Genomic DNA, 17661 nt, shown 5'->3' with positions numbered 1-17661 from the left:
TTTTGCTTAGGTTCTGAGAGCTGCAGAACAAGCCCATCTGTGGGCTGAACTGGTTTTCCTGTATGATAAGTATGAAGAATACGATAATGCCATAATCACAATGATGAATCACCCAACAGATGCTTGGAAAGAAGGCCAGTTCAAAGATATCATCACTAAGGTACTGCTTTCCTGGTGAAAGTTATGTCTGTTTTTCATTTGGATTTCCCCACAATCAAACTCCTGCTCTGAACATGCATCTTTACTCCTCTCTAGGTGGCCAATGTGGAGCTGTACTACAAGGCAGTCCAATTCTATTTGGAATTTAAGCCTCTGCTGCTCAATGATCTGCTGATGGTGTTGTCCCCTCGGCTTGACCACACTCGTGCTGTCACGTTCTTCACAAAGGTAATTTTCCTGCTATCCAGATGAAAGAAAAGCTGGGAAAGCATTGAGCTGCAGTAGCATTTAAAAGTGCTTAGCTACTCCCCTGCCTGCTAGGGAAGATGCTAAGAGATTTCCACAAAAACTGACTTAAATGTATCTCTCTGTTTTCCTTGAAGGTTAAACAGCTGCCCCTGGTTAAGCCTTACCTGCGCTCTGTTCAAAATCACAACAACAAATCAGTCAATGAGTCCCTCAACAACCTCTTCATTATTGAAGAAGATTACCAGGTATGTCTTGTCTTGAAGCCCTTAGTTCTGGGTTTACCTCATATTCTCAGCCTTTGTTTGATGTGTAGAAACACACAGTTTTCTTTCTCATTTTCAGTAGTTTTTACCTGCTTGCCTACATTCCGTAAATGTATGTTCTCCAGCTTTAAAGTGAATTAGTGGTGAGGAGCCAAGGATTAAGTGGGAAAGTGTTAGTGGCTTTCTGAGAGCATTTTGTGTCATTCCTCTTGGGGATAGAGTGGCTGCTTTGTTATGAGTGTGACAGATTTTATTTAAGGCAAACAAACCCTGGGTGATACCAAAAAGACTCTCAGAAGAGGCAAATATTGTGATGTCTGGCTGTTCTACTGTTTTCAGAGGACAGCTGCCTGGTATTCAGAGACTCTTAACCTACTGAAAAATACTGACTGAAACACTAAACTCCATGTGTGTCAAACAGCAGCTTCTCAAATAAAATAGCAGATCTCTGCAGGTCTGGCTGGAACACTTTATCTTCCGACAAGCAGGAATACAGAACTAACGGAAAATATTTGCATTTTATGAGTGCAGTTGTACAACTGAGGTGTGACTTTTTTTTTTTTTTTTTTTTCTGTTTCACTCAGGCTCTTAGGACTTCTATAGATGCTTATGACAACTTTGACAACATTTCTCTTGCCCAACGTTTGGAGAAGCACGAGCTAATAGAGTTCCGGAGGATCGCCGCCTATCTCTTCAAAGGCAACAACCGCTGGAAACAGAGCGTGGAGCTCTGTAAGAAGGACAGGCTCTACAAGGTGAGACAGCACCCAGGGCAGCTTTAGCAGCTCTGGCTTGTTGGTGTGAGGGGAGCTTGGTTAATTCACGTTGTGAATCGTGTCCCCCGAGGCTGAGGCTCTGTCCCGTTGCAGGATGCCATGCAGTACGCTTCCGAATCCAAAGATACTGAGCTGGCAGAAGAGCTGCTGCAGTGGTTCTTGCAGGAGAACAAGAGGGAATGCTTTGGAGCTTGTCTCTTCACCTGCTACGATCTCCTAAGGCCGGATGTTGTCTTGGAAACAGCGTGGAGGCACAACATTATGGACTTTGCCATGCCATACTTTATCCAGGTCATGAAGGAATACTTGACCAAGGTAAGAGCAGGTGCCTCTTCAACACCCAGAGCTTGTTAGTCACTGTGGTGAATGCCTTGAGACTGTCTGCTTGCTACTAACATTGGTTTGGGCTTTGTCCAATGTCTGTCTGTCCATGTCCACACTTACTTTTCAGTCCATCTGGGGAGAGACTTCGCCCTCTAAGAGGCTGAAACACTTGCAGGCTCCACCCTCTACCAATTACAGAACCTACATCAGTAGTATTTGCCTGACCCTGGGCAGTGTCTAAAGTAGTTCCAGGCTCCAGGCATTTCCTGTGCTGTGTCAGTCAGGAATCCCAGCTGGGATCAAGCTTTAACTAAATTCTAGACTGTGTACTAAAACAGCTTTATAGCTAGACCTAGAGATAACTTATTCTGCTATGCATTTAACTCTAAAATGTGGCTCTGACACTTAATGGCACTAATTATGACTCAACTCTTATTTGAAGTGACTCAAGATGGGGGAACTACTTGGTAATGCTCTGACAGACTTGAACAGACTTGAGTTAAATCCAGCTGTCGCTAGCAAGATTTTCCCAGCTGCAGCTTTTGGAATATCTTCCAGTGAAATGGTGTAAATTGCTTAATGATTAAGACCTTTCCAAGCTTGAGTTCAGCTTTTACTTTCATGCAGTCAGTGAAGACTTAAGGTGCCTGTTTGTCCAGAAATTTGCCTGGCTGTTCCTTCCAAAGGCAGGACTACCCTGTAGTTCTGTAGCCAGCCTGAAATGCTGCTTTGGGGGAGGTGGGCTGAGCAATACAATTGTTTGTCAGAGATGCCTGTACCAAGCTAACACCATGCCTTTGGTGGGAGTAGTAGATTCTTAAAAATAAAAATTTCCTGATCTGATAAAGGATTAGGATGTAGCTTTGGTGTAGCTAATGAAGTAAGAGCTAGCAAGAAGCAGAGCTGCCTTTCTAAAGCAGATACTTCTGGTGTACTTTTGTTTTTACTCGCCTGTACCTTAATTATTTCTTCCCTGACGCTTTTGTTTCTACCTTTTTATATGCTAAATATGGAATTTGATTTTTCTAAGCTGCACCTTCTGAATTCCTTTGCAGGTTGATGCAATAAAGGAAAAGGTGAAAGTTGATTCTTGTTTTCCATCTTTAAGTCTGGAGGACTAAGTCTAAGGATTCTGCATGAGTTTTTTTCTTTCCTATGTTTACTACACTGCTGCTACTGCTTTTTCCCCAAACAAAATATCACTAAAGCATTTGCAAATTGTTTAACTCTCACTAGCTAGTGCTGTAGGTGAAAAGTAGATTCATTTGCTACTAATAAGCTAATAGATCCTCAGGAAGGGCATACAGGTGATCAGTTGGATCACAGTCAGCCTGCAATTGAAGCAACACGCAAATACTTACACAAGTGATATTATTTAACAGCCAATCTGACTGGAAGAACCTCCTACAATAAGACATAAGTCTGTGAATCCCTAAATCAATCTGGCATTTGCTAGTTGAAGGGCTGTGATCCAGTTCCTGATCTCTGGACTGTGACTAATGCGTGCTGACCGTAGGCAGAGTAGATACTGGCTGCTCCAGAGGGACTCTTCCTCACTCAGGTGTCAGTTCTCATGGTGCTGATCTAATCCACACAGTGCTCTAGTTCATGTAGCAGTTTAAAACTTCAGCTGTTACACCAAGTCTGTGGTTCTCCTCCCTATAGTAAATTTCTAGTAGTTGTCCAAAAAAAAGACTGCCTTCCAAGCTCTTCAGCTTCACTAAACCTCTTTTGCTACCTCATTAAAAAAATATAAAAATGGTAATGCTTATTGCTCTTCTGAGGCTCCTCCCAGGGCTTGCCTTTTGCTATGTAACTTTGACCTTCAGAAGGGCAATCCAAGGTTTTCTGTCCATCTGCTTCCCTACAAATGCCACTGTGATCCTCCTGAGCCCAGGGGTCAGCCCTTGCAGGAGTTTTCCATTAATGTGGTTCAGCAAAGGGCAAACCAAAGTGACAGACAGCTTTGAAGATGGACTAAATGCAAAAACTGCTGGTTGTAAAGACACCACTGGAACTCAAGGCTAACCTAAGACACGTAGTGTAAGGTCCTTCAGCAGCTAGTAAGGAAAGTAGGAGAGCGTGTGTGTGAAAAAAGGTAATTGAACTGCAGTGTTTGCATAAACTACGCATGTGTAGCAGTCATTGCAATTACATCCCACTACTCCTGAAGCTCCAAGGCATTGCTGTGGGCTGCGTGTGGTTTTTTGGGGGGAGCCTGTATGGCAGTCATCTTCAGACCTCACTCGTGCTTCAGTACTTTTGCCTCTTTTTCATGCACACATAACACGATAACATTGAATGCATGTTACTTTTCCTCTGCAGCTTATTGCAGTCCCTGTGGAAAAGCCTTTCAGTCAATCTTGCTCCAAGTGTAGGGCCCTGAAGCTGGTGATGCTCGAGCAAGTGGTGTAAGAACCATCCTGTGGGCTGGTTTCAACCTTGCGCTTGTTCTTGTCAGTATTTGTTCAGCTCTGAGGGGAGGCATCAAAACTGGGTCCAAAATGCATTGAATGTCCTGGGCTGGAGGCTTTCCAAGTGTGAGTAAGCCAAATGCCTCTGCTTAGTAGCAAACTCTGCACATTCTCCTTGGATTTGCATCTCTAAACTTGTGCTTCTGTGTTCAGTGTGTTGCTGTTTTGAGTTAAAAACAGTGCAGTTCCCAGCACGGTGTCTGGAAATGAGTCTTGGAGCTTTGGATACGATCCCGTGCACTTTGGCAGCAGCAAGCCAGATACTGTGGGAGGCAACCACCAGGCTGGCCATGGAAGCCCAGTCACTGAGGGAACTCGAGCTCAGGACTTCTGGCACTCCCTGGAGTTGTGCCTCAGCTTGAGGTTACAGAGGAACAGGTTTATGGAACACACGTTGTAGCTCACAGCTGAAAGGAGGAGCTCACAGCTCTTGGAGCTGCCAGCAGATATTTGCTCATGTAGCACAGTTCAGCTCAAAACTCACTTGTGAATGTTGTAGCTGAATAAGTAGCACTGACCCTGTGTAAGTGCAGGAAACCTTCAAACTCCTTTATTAAGGACACAGATGAAATGAATCGTTAATCTTGTGAGTTGTATCATTGTCTTTCAAAGTAATTGGCACGATTATCTCTGACTTTGTTCTAAATCTTATCTCCCAGGTAAAATACCAACACCTCATTTTGTGGTTTTAGTTTCAGGGCCTGCCTTAGACTGTAGAAATGCTGAGTTCCCTTGGATCTGTCTTAGAAATGAGCAGTAATTCACTACAGAAGAAGTTGCTTCTCTTGCCTTTCTGTAGGGGTGGGCAAACAGCACCATTGCACTCGCAGTGCAGCAGTGAAGCTGGCCAGGCTTGTCTGTTACTGTGTGTAAAGCTGGAAGAATTGGAGTATCTGTGGGTTTAGGCTGACTGCCACACAGTTCTGGAGTGGAAAAAGCAAGTCTTATACACATGCATTCTCTGCATTTGAACTTAAATTGCATGAGTGAATGGGTTTGGAAAGTGAAATCTTGAGGCTCAAGTGACATGTCGGATGCTATTGCAGTCTGCTCTATCCAAATACAAACCACATTACTTTCCCTCAATGTCACCTCCGAGGAAACTTCTCCACATCTGGGCATTATCTTGGTAATTGCTCCAATGCCAGAGGTCTCCAGTTGAGACTGAGCTCAAATCTGAGTCTGTGTCCAAAGACTGTTCAGCTCCAGTCCAGTCCAGAACCTTTTGTACAAAGCTTCAGCCTGGAATGAGCTTTCAAAGTAGTTGAAAATCCCTCAGTGTGGGATTTTTTTTTCAGGAAACAGACAATCTTGACTGCACCAGTACCAACATTGCTACTTGAATTGATCTTAACTTGTAAATGGTCTCCTTTTCTTGATGGGTGTTGACATACCACTAAGGCTTTTCCACTTCTCTGCCACGAATAAGTACCTGTTTTAGAGGAGATTTCTTTAATTGTTGGTCTCAATTCCAGGTGGATAAACTGGATGCATCAGAGTCTTTGAGAAAGGAAGAGGAGCAAGCTACAGAAACACAACCTATTGTTTATGGTAATGCTTTAGTTTGTGCGTTATCAACAACATATTTCACTTTTTAAACAAGCCTTCCCTAATCTTGTTTTTTTCCTGAGAAAGTCCTGGGAAATGGGAACGTTCTCCATGTGAAATCAAGTCTTAAGGAATGTGTTCCAAAATACTAGATAAGTACTGTGGCTGCTGAGGTGGGCTGTGGACCGCAGGATTGAAGGTTGTCCTGGCTCCTTAAGTAAAGGTGTACAGGAGCTGTGCTATTCCAGACTTCCAGCAAGGGGTTATTTGGATCTTGTACAATATGCTTTATATGTAAAGCACATTTATACCTACTTTATATTGGGTATTTTCTTCATATCCAGGTTATTCTAGTAAGAGTTTCTTCACTGTAGTATTTTTGTCCTGAGGTTGTGTGGGAAAATACCCGTTGTGCCCCTGAAGAAGCCCAACCCATGTCAGCAGGGTGAAACATAGAAAACACCTCCTGAAACCTTCCAGGCATTTAGCAGAGCGATTTCTCAGTTGAGAAAGACGAGTAAGGTGCCCGTTGTGTGTTGCAGGCCAGCCCCAGCTGATGCTGACAGCAGGACCCAGCGTGGCAGTTCCTCCACAGGCACCTTTCGGCTACGGCTACACGGCCCCTCCGTACGGGCAGCCGCAGCCCGGCTTCGGCTACAGCATGTGAGATGCAGCACAAGCCAGTCTGGAGCAGCAACTTTTCTTACTGAAACTCCACCGTCCCTCCCCGCTTTAACTCATAACAGGGAAAAGCAAAGAGTTCTGCCTCGTGTTCTTGTAACCTTTATTTCATGAAGGACTGTTTTTTCTAGCGCAAACGATTTGAATCACTTCTGTTAAATCTTTTTCACATTCCATGTCATTTAGACTTTTACTTTCAGAAGGGGAATAGTTTAAACGACTTTGTTCAAGTGGGCTTTTGCAGGACTGCTTATTACCATTAAGTCTATTGTGAAGATTCTGATTTGCACTCTATAGTGTTACACTCTAATATTGAATCTTAAGTTCATTGTATGTGAGCAGCTTACGGTATGTACTGTCTATTCTAAATGCATTTAAGTCTCACTGTATATTTGGAGAAAGCTAAAGCCAAGATACTTGTATTTGACCTTGCAAGACTGCTGACAAGAGACAACACTAATCAGCATATCCTCCCTGGGTTGGATTGCATAGCTCTAAAAGAATTTAAAATGCGTACAGACAACCTTGCCTGACTTAAAATGAGTAAAAGTTTTGGGTTTTGTTTTTTTGGGTTTTTTTTTTTCCCTTAACCTATGCAGGTTTTTCCAGTTATGCATATAGAAAATGCTAGTGTCTTTTTGCTCACTCCATATGTAACAGATGACCTTATGTTGTGCTGTATCCTGTGCTTTTGTGGGACATTCCATTCAGGAACAGAGCACCATGATTCCAATCTGTGTATTTACTAACCCTGCCCTGAGGTTTGTGTATGTTGGATATTGTGGTGTTTTAGATCACTGTTTTGAGTGTACAGAAGAGAGAATTCAAGCATATTGCTGTTCAGTTTTGTTTGTGCAATTTGAAATTACGCAGTTTAAAAATAAATTACTGGACTGTGGACATGCTGCATAGTGGTAGCTTCACTTTACTGTCTTCAAAAAAAGGACCTTTGGACTCAAACCAAGTATTCCAGTGCTGGTAGTGGGGGGCAATGCAGGTGTGTGCAGCCAGGGGTCTGAGGGGCCAGCAGCAGAGCAGCAATGGGGACCAGTAGTGGGGTCTTGCACTGAGGGGGCAATACAGGAAAATATGTAATGCTTTTTCTAGAGAGAGATTATGCCAGAGAGAAGAAAATAGCACTTTTCACCAGTTGGCTGCACTGTGGTCAACTCCAGCATATTCGACCAGATGATACATTAGGGTTGTAGCAGGGTGTGCCAGTTCAATTGAGATCATGTTCTAGGTATGTAAATTGCCTTAAACATATTTAGCTTCAAATAAAATTGACTTAAATGTTTCTTTATGAATACTGTCATATTTGAATGTAACGAGTCTGACAGCACTGGCCAGATTTCCAGCAGCTCTAGAAGCTCCTGTCTCTTACCCAGGAGCCACTCTGGGCATCAGGATCCAGATCCCACTCCCTCTTCCCCCTGTGAGCTCCACAGCTGTGTGCTGTGATCCTGGGGCTGGGCACTGCAGCACTTCCATGGAATGGGGCTGGCAGGGGCTCACCTGCCCCAGCTCTCCGTGGTCAGCAGGGGTGGAGCAAAGTCTGCAGTGAGGCTCTGAAAAGGATTCTGCCTCTAAGTAAGAGGTGCAGTATAAAAACATTTCCATCCTCTGTGTTTATTGGCATTTCAGCCATTCCCTCTGGGGGTCTGTGGATGGCTGGAGATGGAGATAAATCCTGTTCTCTTGCCTACAAACTGGTTCACAACTCAGCTGGAACACATGGCTGAGAGGCTGCAAAAGGTGCTTAACAGCAGAACTCTCACAAACTGTACAAGCAGAATTTACTGGAACCCCCAAGGTTCTCTGAACTGTGCAGTAATATCCATAACAGGGTGCTTCCTTAAACCCAGGAGTACCTGGGACTTAATCCCAAGAAAACCAGGACTTAAGTCTGTCCCTGAGTGCCCAGTTGTTTATATGGAGGGTAACTCCCCACACCTTGGCTTAACTGCGCATTTTTGGACGTGTAGGAGCTACACAGACCCCTCCAGAGGGAAGCTCAGCTTACAGCTGCTCCCCACAACTGTTTACTGGTCTGGGCTGCAAATCCAGTTGAACTGGTCAGCCTGGTACCAGTTACAAGCTGTTGCAGCAGTTGTTTGGGCAGGAAATTGGCTACAGTTACCCCCAGCTCCAGTTATTAACTGCTTCAGCAGCTGAGCCTTTCTGAATTAAAGAATGTATTCACTACAGAAAGAGGAAACTCTTAAACTCTATCAACCAATGTGCAAAATCCTCAACCAACAACACAAATTATAAAATTACTGAGTTCCTTCTTGTGCCAGCTCTGCTTTCCTCAACTGCACTGAGCCTAGAATATTCTTTCCCACTTTTGGAACACAAGCTAGAGAAACTCATGATTTACAAATTAAATCTTACAAAACTTTCTTATTTTATTAACACTGAAGGAAGACATGGAAAAAAATCCCAACTTAAACCTTTATCCCTTCAGTACTGACATACATGAACACATCCAGGTCATTTTGGTACCAGTTTAGAAGAGCTTAAGGTGACCAGAAACTTTATCTATGACATCAGCTGGTCCTGGTCCGATCCCAAGGACTGTCCTGGAGCCTGGAGCTATCTGAGTACGCCCAGCATCCTGTATCAAGCTCACTGTCAGCCCCAGGCGCTTCGCCTCAGCCAGCAGCTGCACCAGAGTCTCTTCATCGGGAGCTTTGAGAACCACTTTGGGCTGTCCACAATATTCCCACTGCTTCAGGAGCTCGGGATTCCTTTTGTGGACCTGCTTGTAGGCAGAGACAGCAGCGTGGGAGCACTGTGCTGCCACTTTGCCCTTGCCCATCTTCAGGTCGTTGCGGACGATCAGCACCAGCTTGAGCTCCCCCGACTCCCCCATGATGTCGGCCTCGCCCCCCAGGCTGTTGGAAGGTTCTGGCACTGTTCCAGCTCCAGGCTTCCTCCGGAGCCTCCCCCGGATGCCCCAGCCCAGGCACACGCCACACACCACTCCGACGATGACTTTCAGGAACTCGGGCTCGAAGAGAGAAATCATGGTGGATTTTGGAGACTGCCTCTGGAAGGAGGGAAAGACAGGATTTACTTGAGCGTTTCCCAGCTGCTGAGAGCATTTTGTGTGCTCTCACCAGGTTTTCACTCGGTTATTTGAAGACAAAGAACATTTGTTAGGAACACAAAGGAACAGCTCCCCAGACACAGCTTTCTGACTGCAAACATCTCACTGGAGATGGGCTTTGACTCAGAGCTAAGATAAAATAGGAAAATATCACAGAATCAGAGAATGGTTCGTGTTGGAAAGGGCCTTAAAGTTCATCTGTTCCACCCTCTGCCATGGCCAGGGACACCTTCCACTATCCCAGCTTGCTCCAAGCCCTGTCCAGCCCGGCCTTGGACACTTCCAGGGATGGGGCAGCCACAGCTTCTCTGGTGCCAGGGTCTCACCACTCTCACAGGGAAAAATATTTTCCTAATACCCAATCTAACTCCCCTGTCTGTCAATGTGAATCCATTCCGCCTTGTCCTGTCACCCCACGCCTCTGTGAACAGTCTTGCCCCACCTCTCCTGTAAGTTCCCTTCACCTACTGGAAGGCCACAATTCGGTCACCCCGGAGCTTCTCTCCTCCAGGTTGAACGCCTTGTCCTGTCACCCCACGCCTCTGTGAACAGTCTTGCCCCACCTCTCCTGTAAGTTCCCTTCACCTACTGGAAGGCCACAATTAGGTCGCCCCGGAGCTCCCAATTCTCTCAGCCTTTCCTCATGTCAAAATTACACCTAAAAACGGGGAGAGAAACGGTGAAATGCCGGAGGTTTTAAGACAATACCCCAAATTCAGCTGAGGAGCGGGGCCGCCTCCGGCTCCACCGCGGGCTGCGGCAGCTCAGCCCCGCCAGGCCCGGCCGCGCTGGAGCCCGAGCGGACACGGAGGGCAAAAACCGAGCGGAGACCGAACCGTGCGGGACCCCGCGGCCCTCAGGAGGAGAACGAGGGGGCCATGGAGGAGCATCCCCTCGCTGCTCACCTGCCGCTCCCGCCTGGCCGCTCCGCCGCGCCCGCCCGGAGGTGACGGGGCCGCGGCGCTCGGGAAGTGACGGAGCCCGGGGCGGGACGGGGCGTGCTGTGCCGGGCCGAGTTCCGCGTTGTGCCGGGCCGAGCGGAGCCGCTGAAGCGTGGTGAGTGCGGGGCCGGGCCCGGGGCTCTCCCTGCGGGCGGGGGTCTCGTCACCGGCCCCTCAGCGGGACCCCTGAGCGCTGCCCATCGCTCCCCTCAGCGCCGCCCCGCTCCCCTCACGGCTCCTCCGCCTCCGAGGAGGTGCCGGCGGCGTGAGGGGACCCGCGGGCCGGGCGGCCCCCGGTGCTGTGCGAGCCGTGTGGGAGCCGGAGGGCGGTCGGGAACGCTGTGGAGGAGCAGGGCGGGAAGGGAGGCTGCTCTCGCCGGCCTTGAGGGCGAGAAATGAGCCGCTGCCACCTCACCGCGCTGGAGAGCGGCTCTGCTCCTCCAGAGCCCCGGGAAGGATGGGAGAGACTCGCCCTGCTCCGGCCCAAGGGACGGTGCCTGGTGACACAGGGAGAAATCTGTCCTGCTCCCTGCGGAGAGGCAGATAGCGATGGCTTTTGTCGGCTTTTCCACTGGAAATGTGCTGTGCTTTCCCGGCTGGGTGCTCCCTGCATCCCTGTGGGCTGCCTGGGGCTCGCGGCTGTGAGGCCCAAATCCACGGGGACATTTCTGCTGGCTGGGGTTAAAACACCTCATCTGGTTTTTATTTCTCTAGCCCATGACATGTGGTGTTTACAGCACAAAATAAAGCAGCAAGATTCCCGTTTTATTCCATTTTTTCTTCTCAGATGCCTGGCAGGTCGTGTAGGTGACCTGAGAGAAGGGGTGAGAAGTGTGTTTCATAGCAGCTATTTATCTCTAAAGTACTGGTGAATCCAGGTTATCCCCTTCCGACTGCACCTGTGGCATTCCTTCAGGGTTTTCTCCTGCCCTCGTTTTCTCTGCTCCATGCTTACCAACAAGTGGATATCCTGGTTTAGTTACTGGTGACAATGTGGGTTAAGGTGGAGAAGGTGTGGTGTTACTCTTTCATGCCTTGGACCACGTGTGTAGTGTTTGGGCAGTGGATTTTGGTGCTGTTTTGCTGTTAGGAATTCTGCTCTTTTAGAGGGATTTTCACCTCAGTTTGACTCGGGATTCTCATGCTTCCTAACACCTTATGATAACATAGATCAGCTCTTCTTGATGCATTGATTTTTCCCATTGAAACAAGCTTTGTTATGTCAGTCCTCCTTCCAATCCATCATTTCTGCAGCATGGAATAGACTTTCCTTTATTCCTTATGGGATAAGTGGCAGTTGTAACGGTGGCTTCATCCCCTGTTTTCAGGTGAGCGTTTCAAAAGCCATTTTCCAGTTGTGCAATGGGAGGTGAGCTCTCTTTATTAGTCTGAGCTTTATTTCGTGTCCTGCTGAGCTGCTGAAATCACTGCTGTTTGTAATTGCTGTGGGGAAGGGTAGGAGGAGACTCAGTAGCTTTCAAGTGGGTGGTAGCAATGAGGAAGGTGAGTAGGCTGGAAGAACTGCACTCTTTCTGCCTTAAATCTTTTTTTTCTAAGTTGTTTTGGAATTCCTTCTGAATGTCATAACTGCCTCTGACTGCACCTCATGAACAGCTCTCTTTGGGGTGATCTCTGCCATTACTGCATGCTTGGAGATTCCTTATTTCTTAAAAAAAAAAAAACAAAACCAAAACCTAATTCCTGAATGTACTGTGATGGGAGACAGAGCTCTGCCATTACTGCATGCTTGGAGATTCCTTATTTCTTAAAAAAAACCCCAAAACCTGTAATTCCTGATGTACTGTGATGGGAGACAGAATTATCTGCAGGTTGGAACTTTAACTTCTCTTCCTTGTGGACAAGTGTGAGCTGGATGGACTTTGCTATTCCCTGAGGACGAAGGGCACAACCTTGAAGCTGTTGCAACACTGAGCTTTTTGTACCAACTTCTAACACAAAACCACTAAACCTTGCTGGTTTTGGTGCTGCTTGGATCAGAGGGAGCCAGGAGATGTTATTAGTGAGGCAGGCAGTTGTTCAGGGTATTTCAAGCTTATTAAAAGAATATTTTTCTTTCTCCCAGGCCTCAGAATTGGCCTCTGTGAGCCTTGTCTGGGCACTGTGTCCTCACTGGATGGCCAAGTGTGAAATCTGGATTGGCTGCACTTAGAGACTGTTCCTGTGAAAAGCAGAATTTGTTATGTCAGGAGCTGCTTTCAGCCACTCTGGGCTTTGTCAGGTCCTTGTGTTCATCCCTTTTCATCTGTGCTGTGCCTCCTCTGCATGTCCTCTTATCCCTGGGTCTCACCTTTTCATCTATTTATCTCTACTGCTTTATTATAGCACCTGATTCTACTGCTGGATGTAATTAAAATTCCTGTTTCAGCAGAAAAAAATACACCAAAAGATGAGTTTAATATATGTGGCTTTAATGGCAGGAACAGAACTTTCCATTGACTCAAAAGAAATTGCATGGCATCCCTGAAGCTCATGTTACAACAGTCTTTCCTAAAAGGCATTTAAAAAAAAAAAGGAATTTTAACTCTAAATTCTAAGATGATTTATTTGGGTAGGAATTGGAAAATAGGTCTGGTGTACAGAGGCATAACCCACAAAATGGAAACCTGTGGTCTTTAACTGAATTACTTCTCCTTTGAGGAATTAAACTATTTTAGCTAGGAAAACATTTTTAGTATGGGAATAAATGCACTCATATCAAAATACCCCATTATGGCTAAATCTGTGGAGATTTGGAACATCCTTCAGACGTGGCCTCATTTATTTTAATTGAATACTTCCCAAGAGTGCTGAAAGACTGGGGGGAAAAAAAAAAATCAAGCAGTTACTTTTTCTATTTTCTGCCATCTTCAGGAAAGTCATGAACCCCCAGGTGAGGAGCTGTGTCACTCCAGTGTCACTCCAGTGCCACTCCAGTGCCACTCCAGTGCCACATGCACGCTGCTCTCTTGCTCTGTAGGGGCAGCAGCTTTGCAAGAGGAGGCTTTGGGCTCCAGTGCTGCAGGGCTGAGGACGTGGTTGGCTCCTCCACTGCCTTCACATCCTGGAGAAGTTGTGGAGAGGGAATAACTGAGCAGCTGGAAGGGGTAGGTAATGTTTCACTTCCAAACTGATCCCATCCTTCACCTGAATGTGCTCCTGTGCCAGGCAGTCTTTGGCTTTCCAGGGAAAGTGCTCTCCAAGCTGTTTCTTTGCCAGGGAATTGTTAACTTATTCTCTCTGTAGAGCATTTGATGACTGAAAAAAAAAAAAAAACCCTCTCACAGATGTGCAATTCTTTACCCACCTGGAAAGGCTGGATTTTAATCCTTTTTTCTCCATATTGTAACTGAAGAACAGTGGTGTAGAAAAAGTAAAAGGAATATCAGAAAAGTTGAGGAGAAAGTAGCAGCAGGATTGGAACATTTGGCTTTAAATGCAAGAACTAACTGGAAATGATGTGTTGCTGAGGTGGCAGGGGGGAACAACGAAATTCTTCAAGCTCTAACTCTGGTTCTGGGAGCTGTGTGAGCAGGAACTGATGGAGGTGAGAGTCAGGGCTCTTTCAGTAAGAAGTGGTAAGAATTAGTGATTCAAACAATGTCTGGGAGAGCAGTGAGATCATGAAAACAGCTTCCTTGTTGTTCCAGCACACTGGAAAGGAGTCCTCCAAAAATCCTTAGCACAGCAAGAGTCCACATTCTGCTCCTGCAAGTGAGAGTGCAGACACTCAGCTGCCTTGTCCAAAACTGGTTCCTTTTGCATAAATGGGTGCTTCCACAGCCTCCCCTGAGCTCCAAAGAGGCTTTTGTCCTTTTCTCTGATTACAGAGAGCAGATACTGCAGTGCCCAGTTTTGTTGTGTTCTCGTGCTCTTGTTTTGCTTTGTCTCACTTATGTTGTGAAGTGCCAGTCACAGTTACTATAAACCCTTTTTGTTGACCAATTTGCATTTTTGACTAGCAATAATTGTCTTTTTATACTTCATGTTTTGGGTTGCACTAAAGCTCAGTGGTGTATTGTCAGCTCTTTGTTCAGCCCTACAAAGCAGTTCTTGTGTGAGCACAGCTCTAACAAATGATCTCAGCCACCCTGATACAAAAACTGGCCACAGTTGTTTTCCTCGCTCTTTTAAATAGTTTATTTTTATGTTTGCTGCTAAGTACTCCGTGCAGTAGGCAAATTTATTTTTAGAGATGGGCTCTGTGTCTTTCCCAGCATCTGTCAGAAGTGAAGTTCTGTTTAGCAGATGGAATTTAATTTCCTGTGGTGAGCTCTCATGGATTGGGTGTGAACGTGAGAATATGGAGTGAGTTAATGAAGGGTAACTCCATTTTGGGTCAGCCTCCCACTCCAGTTCATCCCTGTGGGGAGGCATTAGTGCAGGACTAGTGCTTCTGATGGGCACCAAGCAGCACAGCAGATCAAGGGCGCTGAGCTGAGGGGATGTGCATCCTCCAGTCCCTTTGCTAAGATGCTTTGGGTATAATTAGACTTAAGTAAACCAGGGAGGTTCTTTTCTGGAGAAGAGAGGGGTTTGCAGCCCTTTCAGCCCTGCCATGTGATAAGTATCCCATCTCCAAGTCAGCTGTGGTTTAAAATAGGAATTTTTAGAGCTTTCCTGTAGAATGGTTGAACTTTAAGACCTTCTTGACAAGTATTTGTCCTGCAGAACTGTGGAAGGGGATTATTTATCTGCTTCATTGACTTGTGTACTTGAGGTGCTGTTATGCAAAGCTAATCCTGGATTAGTGCCTTTCCAAGCAAGCAGGGTAAAAGTGGCTCTGGCAGTTGGGCTCCTGAAAAAAAAGCTGTCATGCCTTGGGAAAAACACACCTGAGCCCCCCAGAGATGCAGGAGTTCCATGGATTGCACTGGAATTCAGTGTTGTGCACAGCCTGGGCTTTAGCATCAAACATGGAGAGCAGCTGGCATTGCACTAAGTGAACTTCCTTGGAGTGTAATTAAGCTGAGAGCAGAGACCAAACCAATCAAGACTTTAATTTTGAAGGCTAGATTTGCACATGTGAAAAAAGATAGATTTCAAAATGAGGAACGTGTGGCTTCCACTGAAATTTGTGGCATTTTTTTCCCCTAATCTTTGCTATTTTAAATCAACAAAATGTGACTGAAGTTCCCTAAGCCAGAACACTTTTTTTAGTGTTGCTGTGTGTGCTCAACAGCTCTGGATGGCTTTTGCTTCCTAAGCAGCTTTCTGTGAACATCAGGCTTGCTGTGTGTGGGTGTGTAATTTAAATATTGCCCTCTGCAGTTGGAGCTCTGTGTGTGTAAATCCGTGTGGTATATACATGGTATGTGTGTATATAAACTTACACTGTAGGTGTTCATAAATACTTATTTAAATATATACAAAAATAAGCACAACTGAGTGCAGTCAGAAACAAAACACAATCCACCTGTCCTGATGGAACTAAGGGGTGGCTGAACATTTGATCCTGCTATTGCCACAGCAACTGGCCTGTTATCCTCAGCTGAGGACTGGGGTAGCTCCAGAGTGTCAGGCTGCTCTAAACTCACCTGGGAGAGGGAGAGCTTCACATTTTCCTGGGGTTTGAGCAGTCCCTGGGCTGCAGGTGATGCAGAGTGATGCTCTAGAGCTCCCACTGCAGCAGCTCAGCCGCTTGTCCTTGGCTGACTCAGGAGCCCTTGGCATTTTTCAGCTTTTGCAAAGGTGTTTTGTTCATTTTTTAGGTGCTTTGGGTATTCTGGGGTTCACATTGCAGTGAATAAAAGCTGTAACATTCATGAGATGAGTTTCTGCTGCCCTGTTTAACCAGACAGATTTCTGTTTCTGCACATTTTGTGTCAGGGGGAGGTGTTGAAGAAAGGACTCCTTCCTGAGACCTCAGTGCTTTTGACTACTGGATTTTAACTAAAACCTTCAATAATTAGATTCTAGGTAACTATTTTATTTCTATTGCAAGTAATGCACAAGGCTTGTACCTGTTTAGAAAAACACCTGTCTAAAACTGACTTGTGACACCCTGGAAATGTCAAATACAGCATCTGAAATCTTTGAGCATTTTATTTAAAAATTTGACAAAATTATTGCAGTCTGAATCCAAGAGGTGATCTCACTCCTATTTACCAAACCTGAGTTGCTGCTTGGCTCTTAAAGCTAACATAAATCAATGGGGAAGTATTTTTTCTGTAGAACTTCAATTTCTTCCACTGAAAAGTTTTATATAACCTGTCATTTTAATATTGAACCAGTTTTCTTTCCAACAAAAGCAACGTATCAAAAACTGTAAATCAAGTATGCTTACAGGAGAAATACAAGGCAAATAAAATGCTTTAGCTTTGTGGGACTCTGTTTTCCAAATAAAACTCTAAAAACTGTTTTAAGATTCAAAAGAGGGCTTTTAAAACAAGAAGTCTGACTGGTTACTCTGATTGCATAAGAATTGTCAGCTGTTCAGGTTTTTTTTTTTTTGAAAGAAAAAAAAAGGCAACTCTTGCAACACTCTGGTTTGTGCTGGCTCCCACTTCTTGCATTATTTACTCTCCTGGATAAGGAAAACCACATCTGTTCTTTTGGGGTTTTGTTTTAGGGCTCATCTCTCTAGAGAAAGACTAAACCAGCAGAAAGTATGGACAGTGCCAGCAAAGCTTCCATCAGAAAGCTCTTGTCCTCTGAAGAGTTTGCCTTTTGTGCTTCAGAGACACCAGGCTGTGCAAGGCAGGAGATGCAGCTCTGTATCTTGGTTACCACACTGAGGGCTAATCTTTCAGCCAGGGAGGTTTTTGACGTAGTGACAAGCTGCAAATCTTTAGTGCCAGGATGAGGAGCACACCTGAAGCACCAGTCTCAGGATGGAAGTGAGGTTTGTATGAAGCTCTGCTGCTCCTGGAGCCCAAACAGTGGGCTGGGTCAAGGAAGGGGTTTGTTTAATCAGCTTTTGTTCAGCTGTTAGAAGTGAGGGAGTTTTGTCATTTGAGTGAAAAATTTAGAATTATGTAGGTGGAAATGTTTTAATCTTTGTCACTGTGGGGATTGAATCACTTTCTGCTTTTGGATGGTGTAATGCAGGATAGTGTGAGTTGGGTTTGGAGAGCTGCTGGGTGTTTGACTGCATCCTTTGACTGTGGAATGCTCCTAACCAGAGCCACACCTTGT

At 45.6% G+C, this 17661-nt stretch overlaps 3 protein-coding genes across 9 annotated transcripts in view; 2 read left to right on the top strand and 1 right to left on the bottom strand.

Annotated features, from left to right (window-relative positions):
* Positions 1 to 7374, top strand: part of CLTC (clathrin heavy chain) — a 29909-nt gene extending 22535 nt beyond the window's left edge. Inside the window, exons 26-33 of one of the 2 annotated variants that reach the window (XM_041425251.1) lie at positions 11 to 160; positions 256 to 387; positions 543 to 653; positions 1256 to 1426; positions 1541 to 1762; positions 2827 to 2847; positions 5721 to 5796; positions 6336 to 7374. In XM_041425251.1, the coding sequence (XP_041281185.1) occupies positions 11 to 160; positions 256 to 387; positions 543 to 653; positions 1256 to 1426; positions 1541 to 1762; positions 2827 to 2847; positions 5721 to 5796; positions 6336 to 6460 (1008 nt within the window). In that variant the 3' untranslated portion in view covers positions 6461 to 7374. The remainder of the gene's footprint in view (positions 1 to 10; positions 161 to 255; positions 388 to 542; positions 654 to 1255; positions 1427 to 1540; positions 1763 to 2826; positions 2848 to 5720; positions 5797 to 6335) is intronic. The other variant, XM_041425252.1, reaches the window with a different exon arrangement.
* Positions 7375 to 8862: 1488 nt separating this feature from the next.
* PTRH2 (peptidyl-tRNA hydrolase 2) lies at positions 8863 to 10550 on the bottom strand. Of its 2 annotated transcripts, XM_041425376.1 has the most exons (4): positions 10492 to 10550; positions 10206 to 10244; positions 10055 to 10106; positions 8863 to 9526 (listed from the first exon to the last, which is right to left on the bottom strand). In XM_041425376.1, exon 4 carries the CDS (start codon positions 9503 to 9505, stop codon positions 8984 to 8986), a length of 522 nt encoding a protein of 173 aa, XP_041281310.1. In that variant the 5' UTR covers positions 9506 to 9526; positions 10055 to 10106; positions 10206 to 10244; positions 10492 to 10550; the 3' UTR covers positions 8863 to 8983. The 2 variants fall into 2 exon arrangements, with proteins under 2 accessions (XP_041281310.1, XP_041281311.1); XM_041425377.1 differs by lacking the exons at positions 10055 to 10106; positions 10492 to 10550 and having other exon boundaries at positions 10176 to 10244.
* A 22-nt stretch (positions 10551 to 10572) lies between these two features.
* VMP1 (vacuole membrane protein 1) overlaps positions 10573 to 17661 on the top strand; it is a 60044-nt gene continuing 52955 nt past the window's right edge. Inside the window, exons 1-2 of one of the 5 annotated variants that reach the window (XM_041425370.1) lie at positions 10575 to 10642; positions 13505 to 13631. The gene's annotated coding sequence lies outside the window, so the exon portion shown is untranslated. The other 4 variants (XM_041425372.1, XM_041425371.1, XM_041425374.1 and 1 more) reach the window with 4 other exon arrangements.

Source organism: Onychostruthus taczanowskii, unplaced genomic scaffold (genome assembly GCF_017590055.1).
Source record: "Onychostruthus taczanowskii isolate IOZ18803 unplaced genomic scaffold, ASM1759005v1 scaffold89, whole genome shotgun sequence".
Lineage (NCBI taxonomy): Eukaryota > Metazoa > Chordata > Aves > Passeriformes > Passeridae > Onychostruthus > Onychostruthus taczanowskii.
The sequence above is the reverse complement of the archived record's forward strand: the minus strand, read 5'-3'. Positions and strand labels throughout refer to the sequence as shown.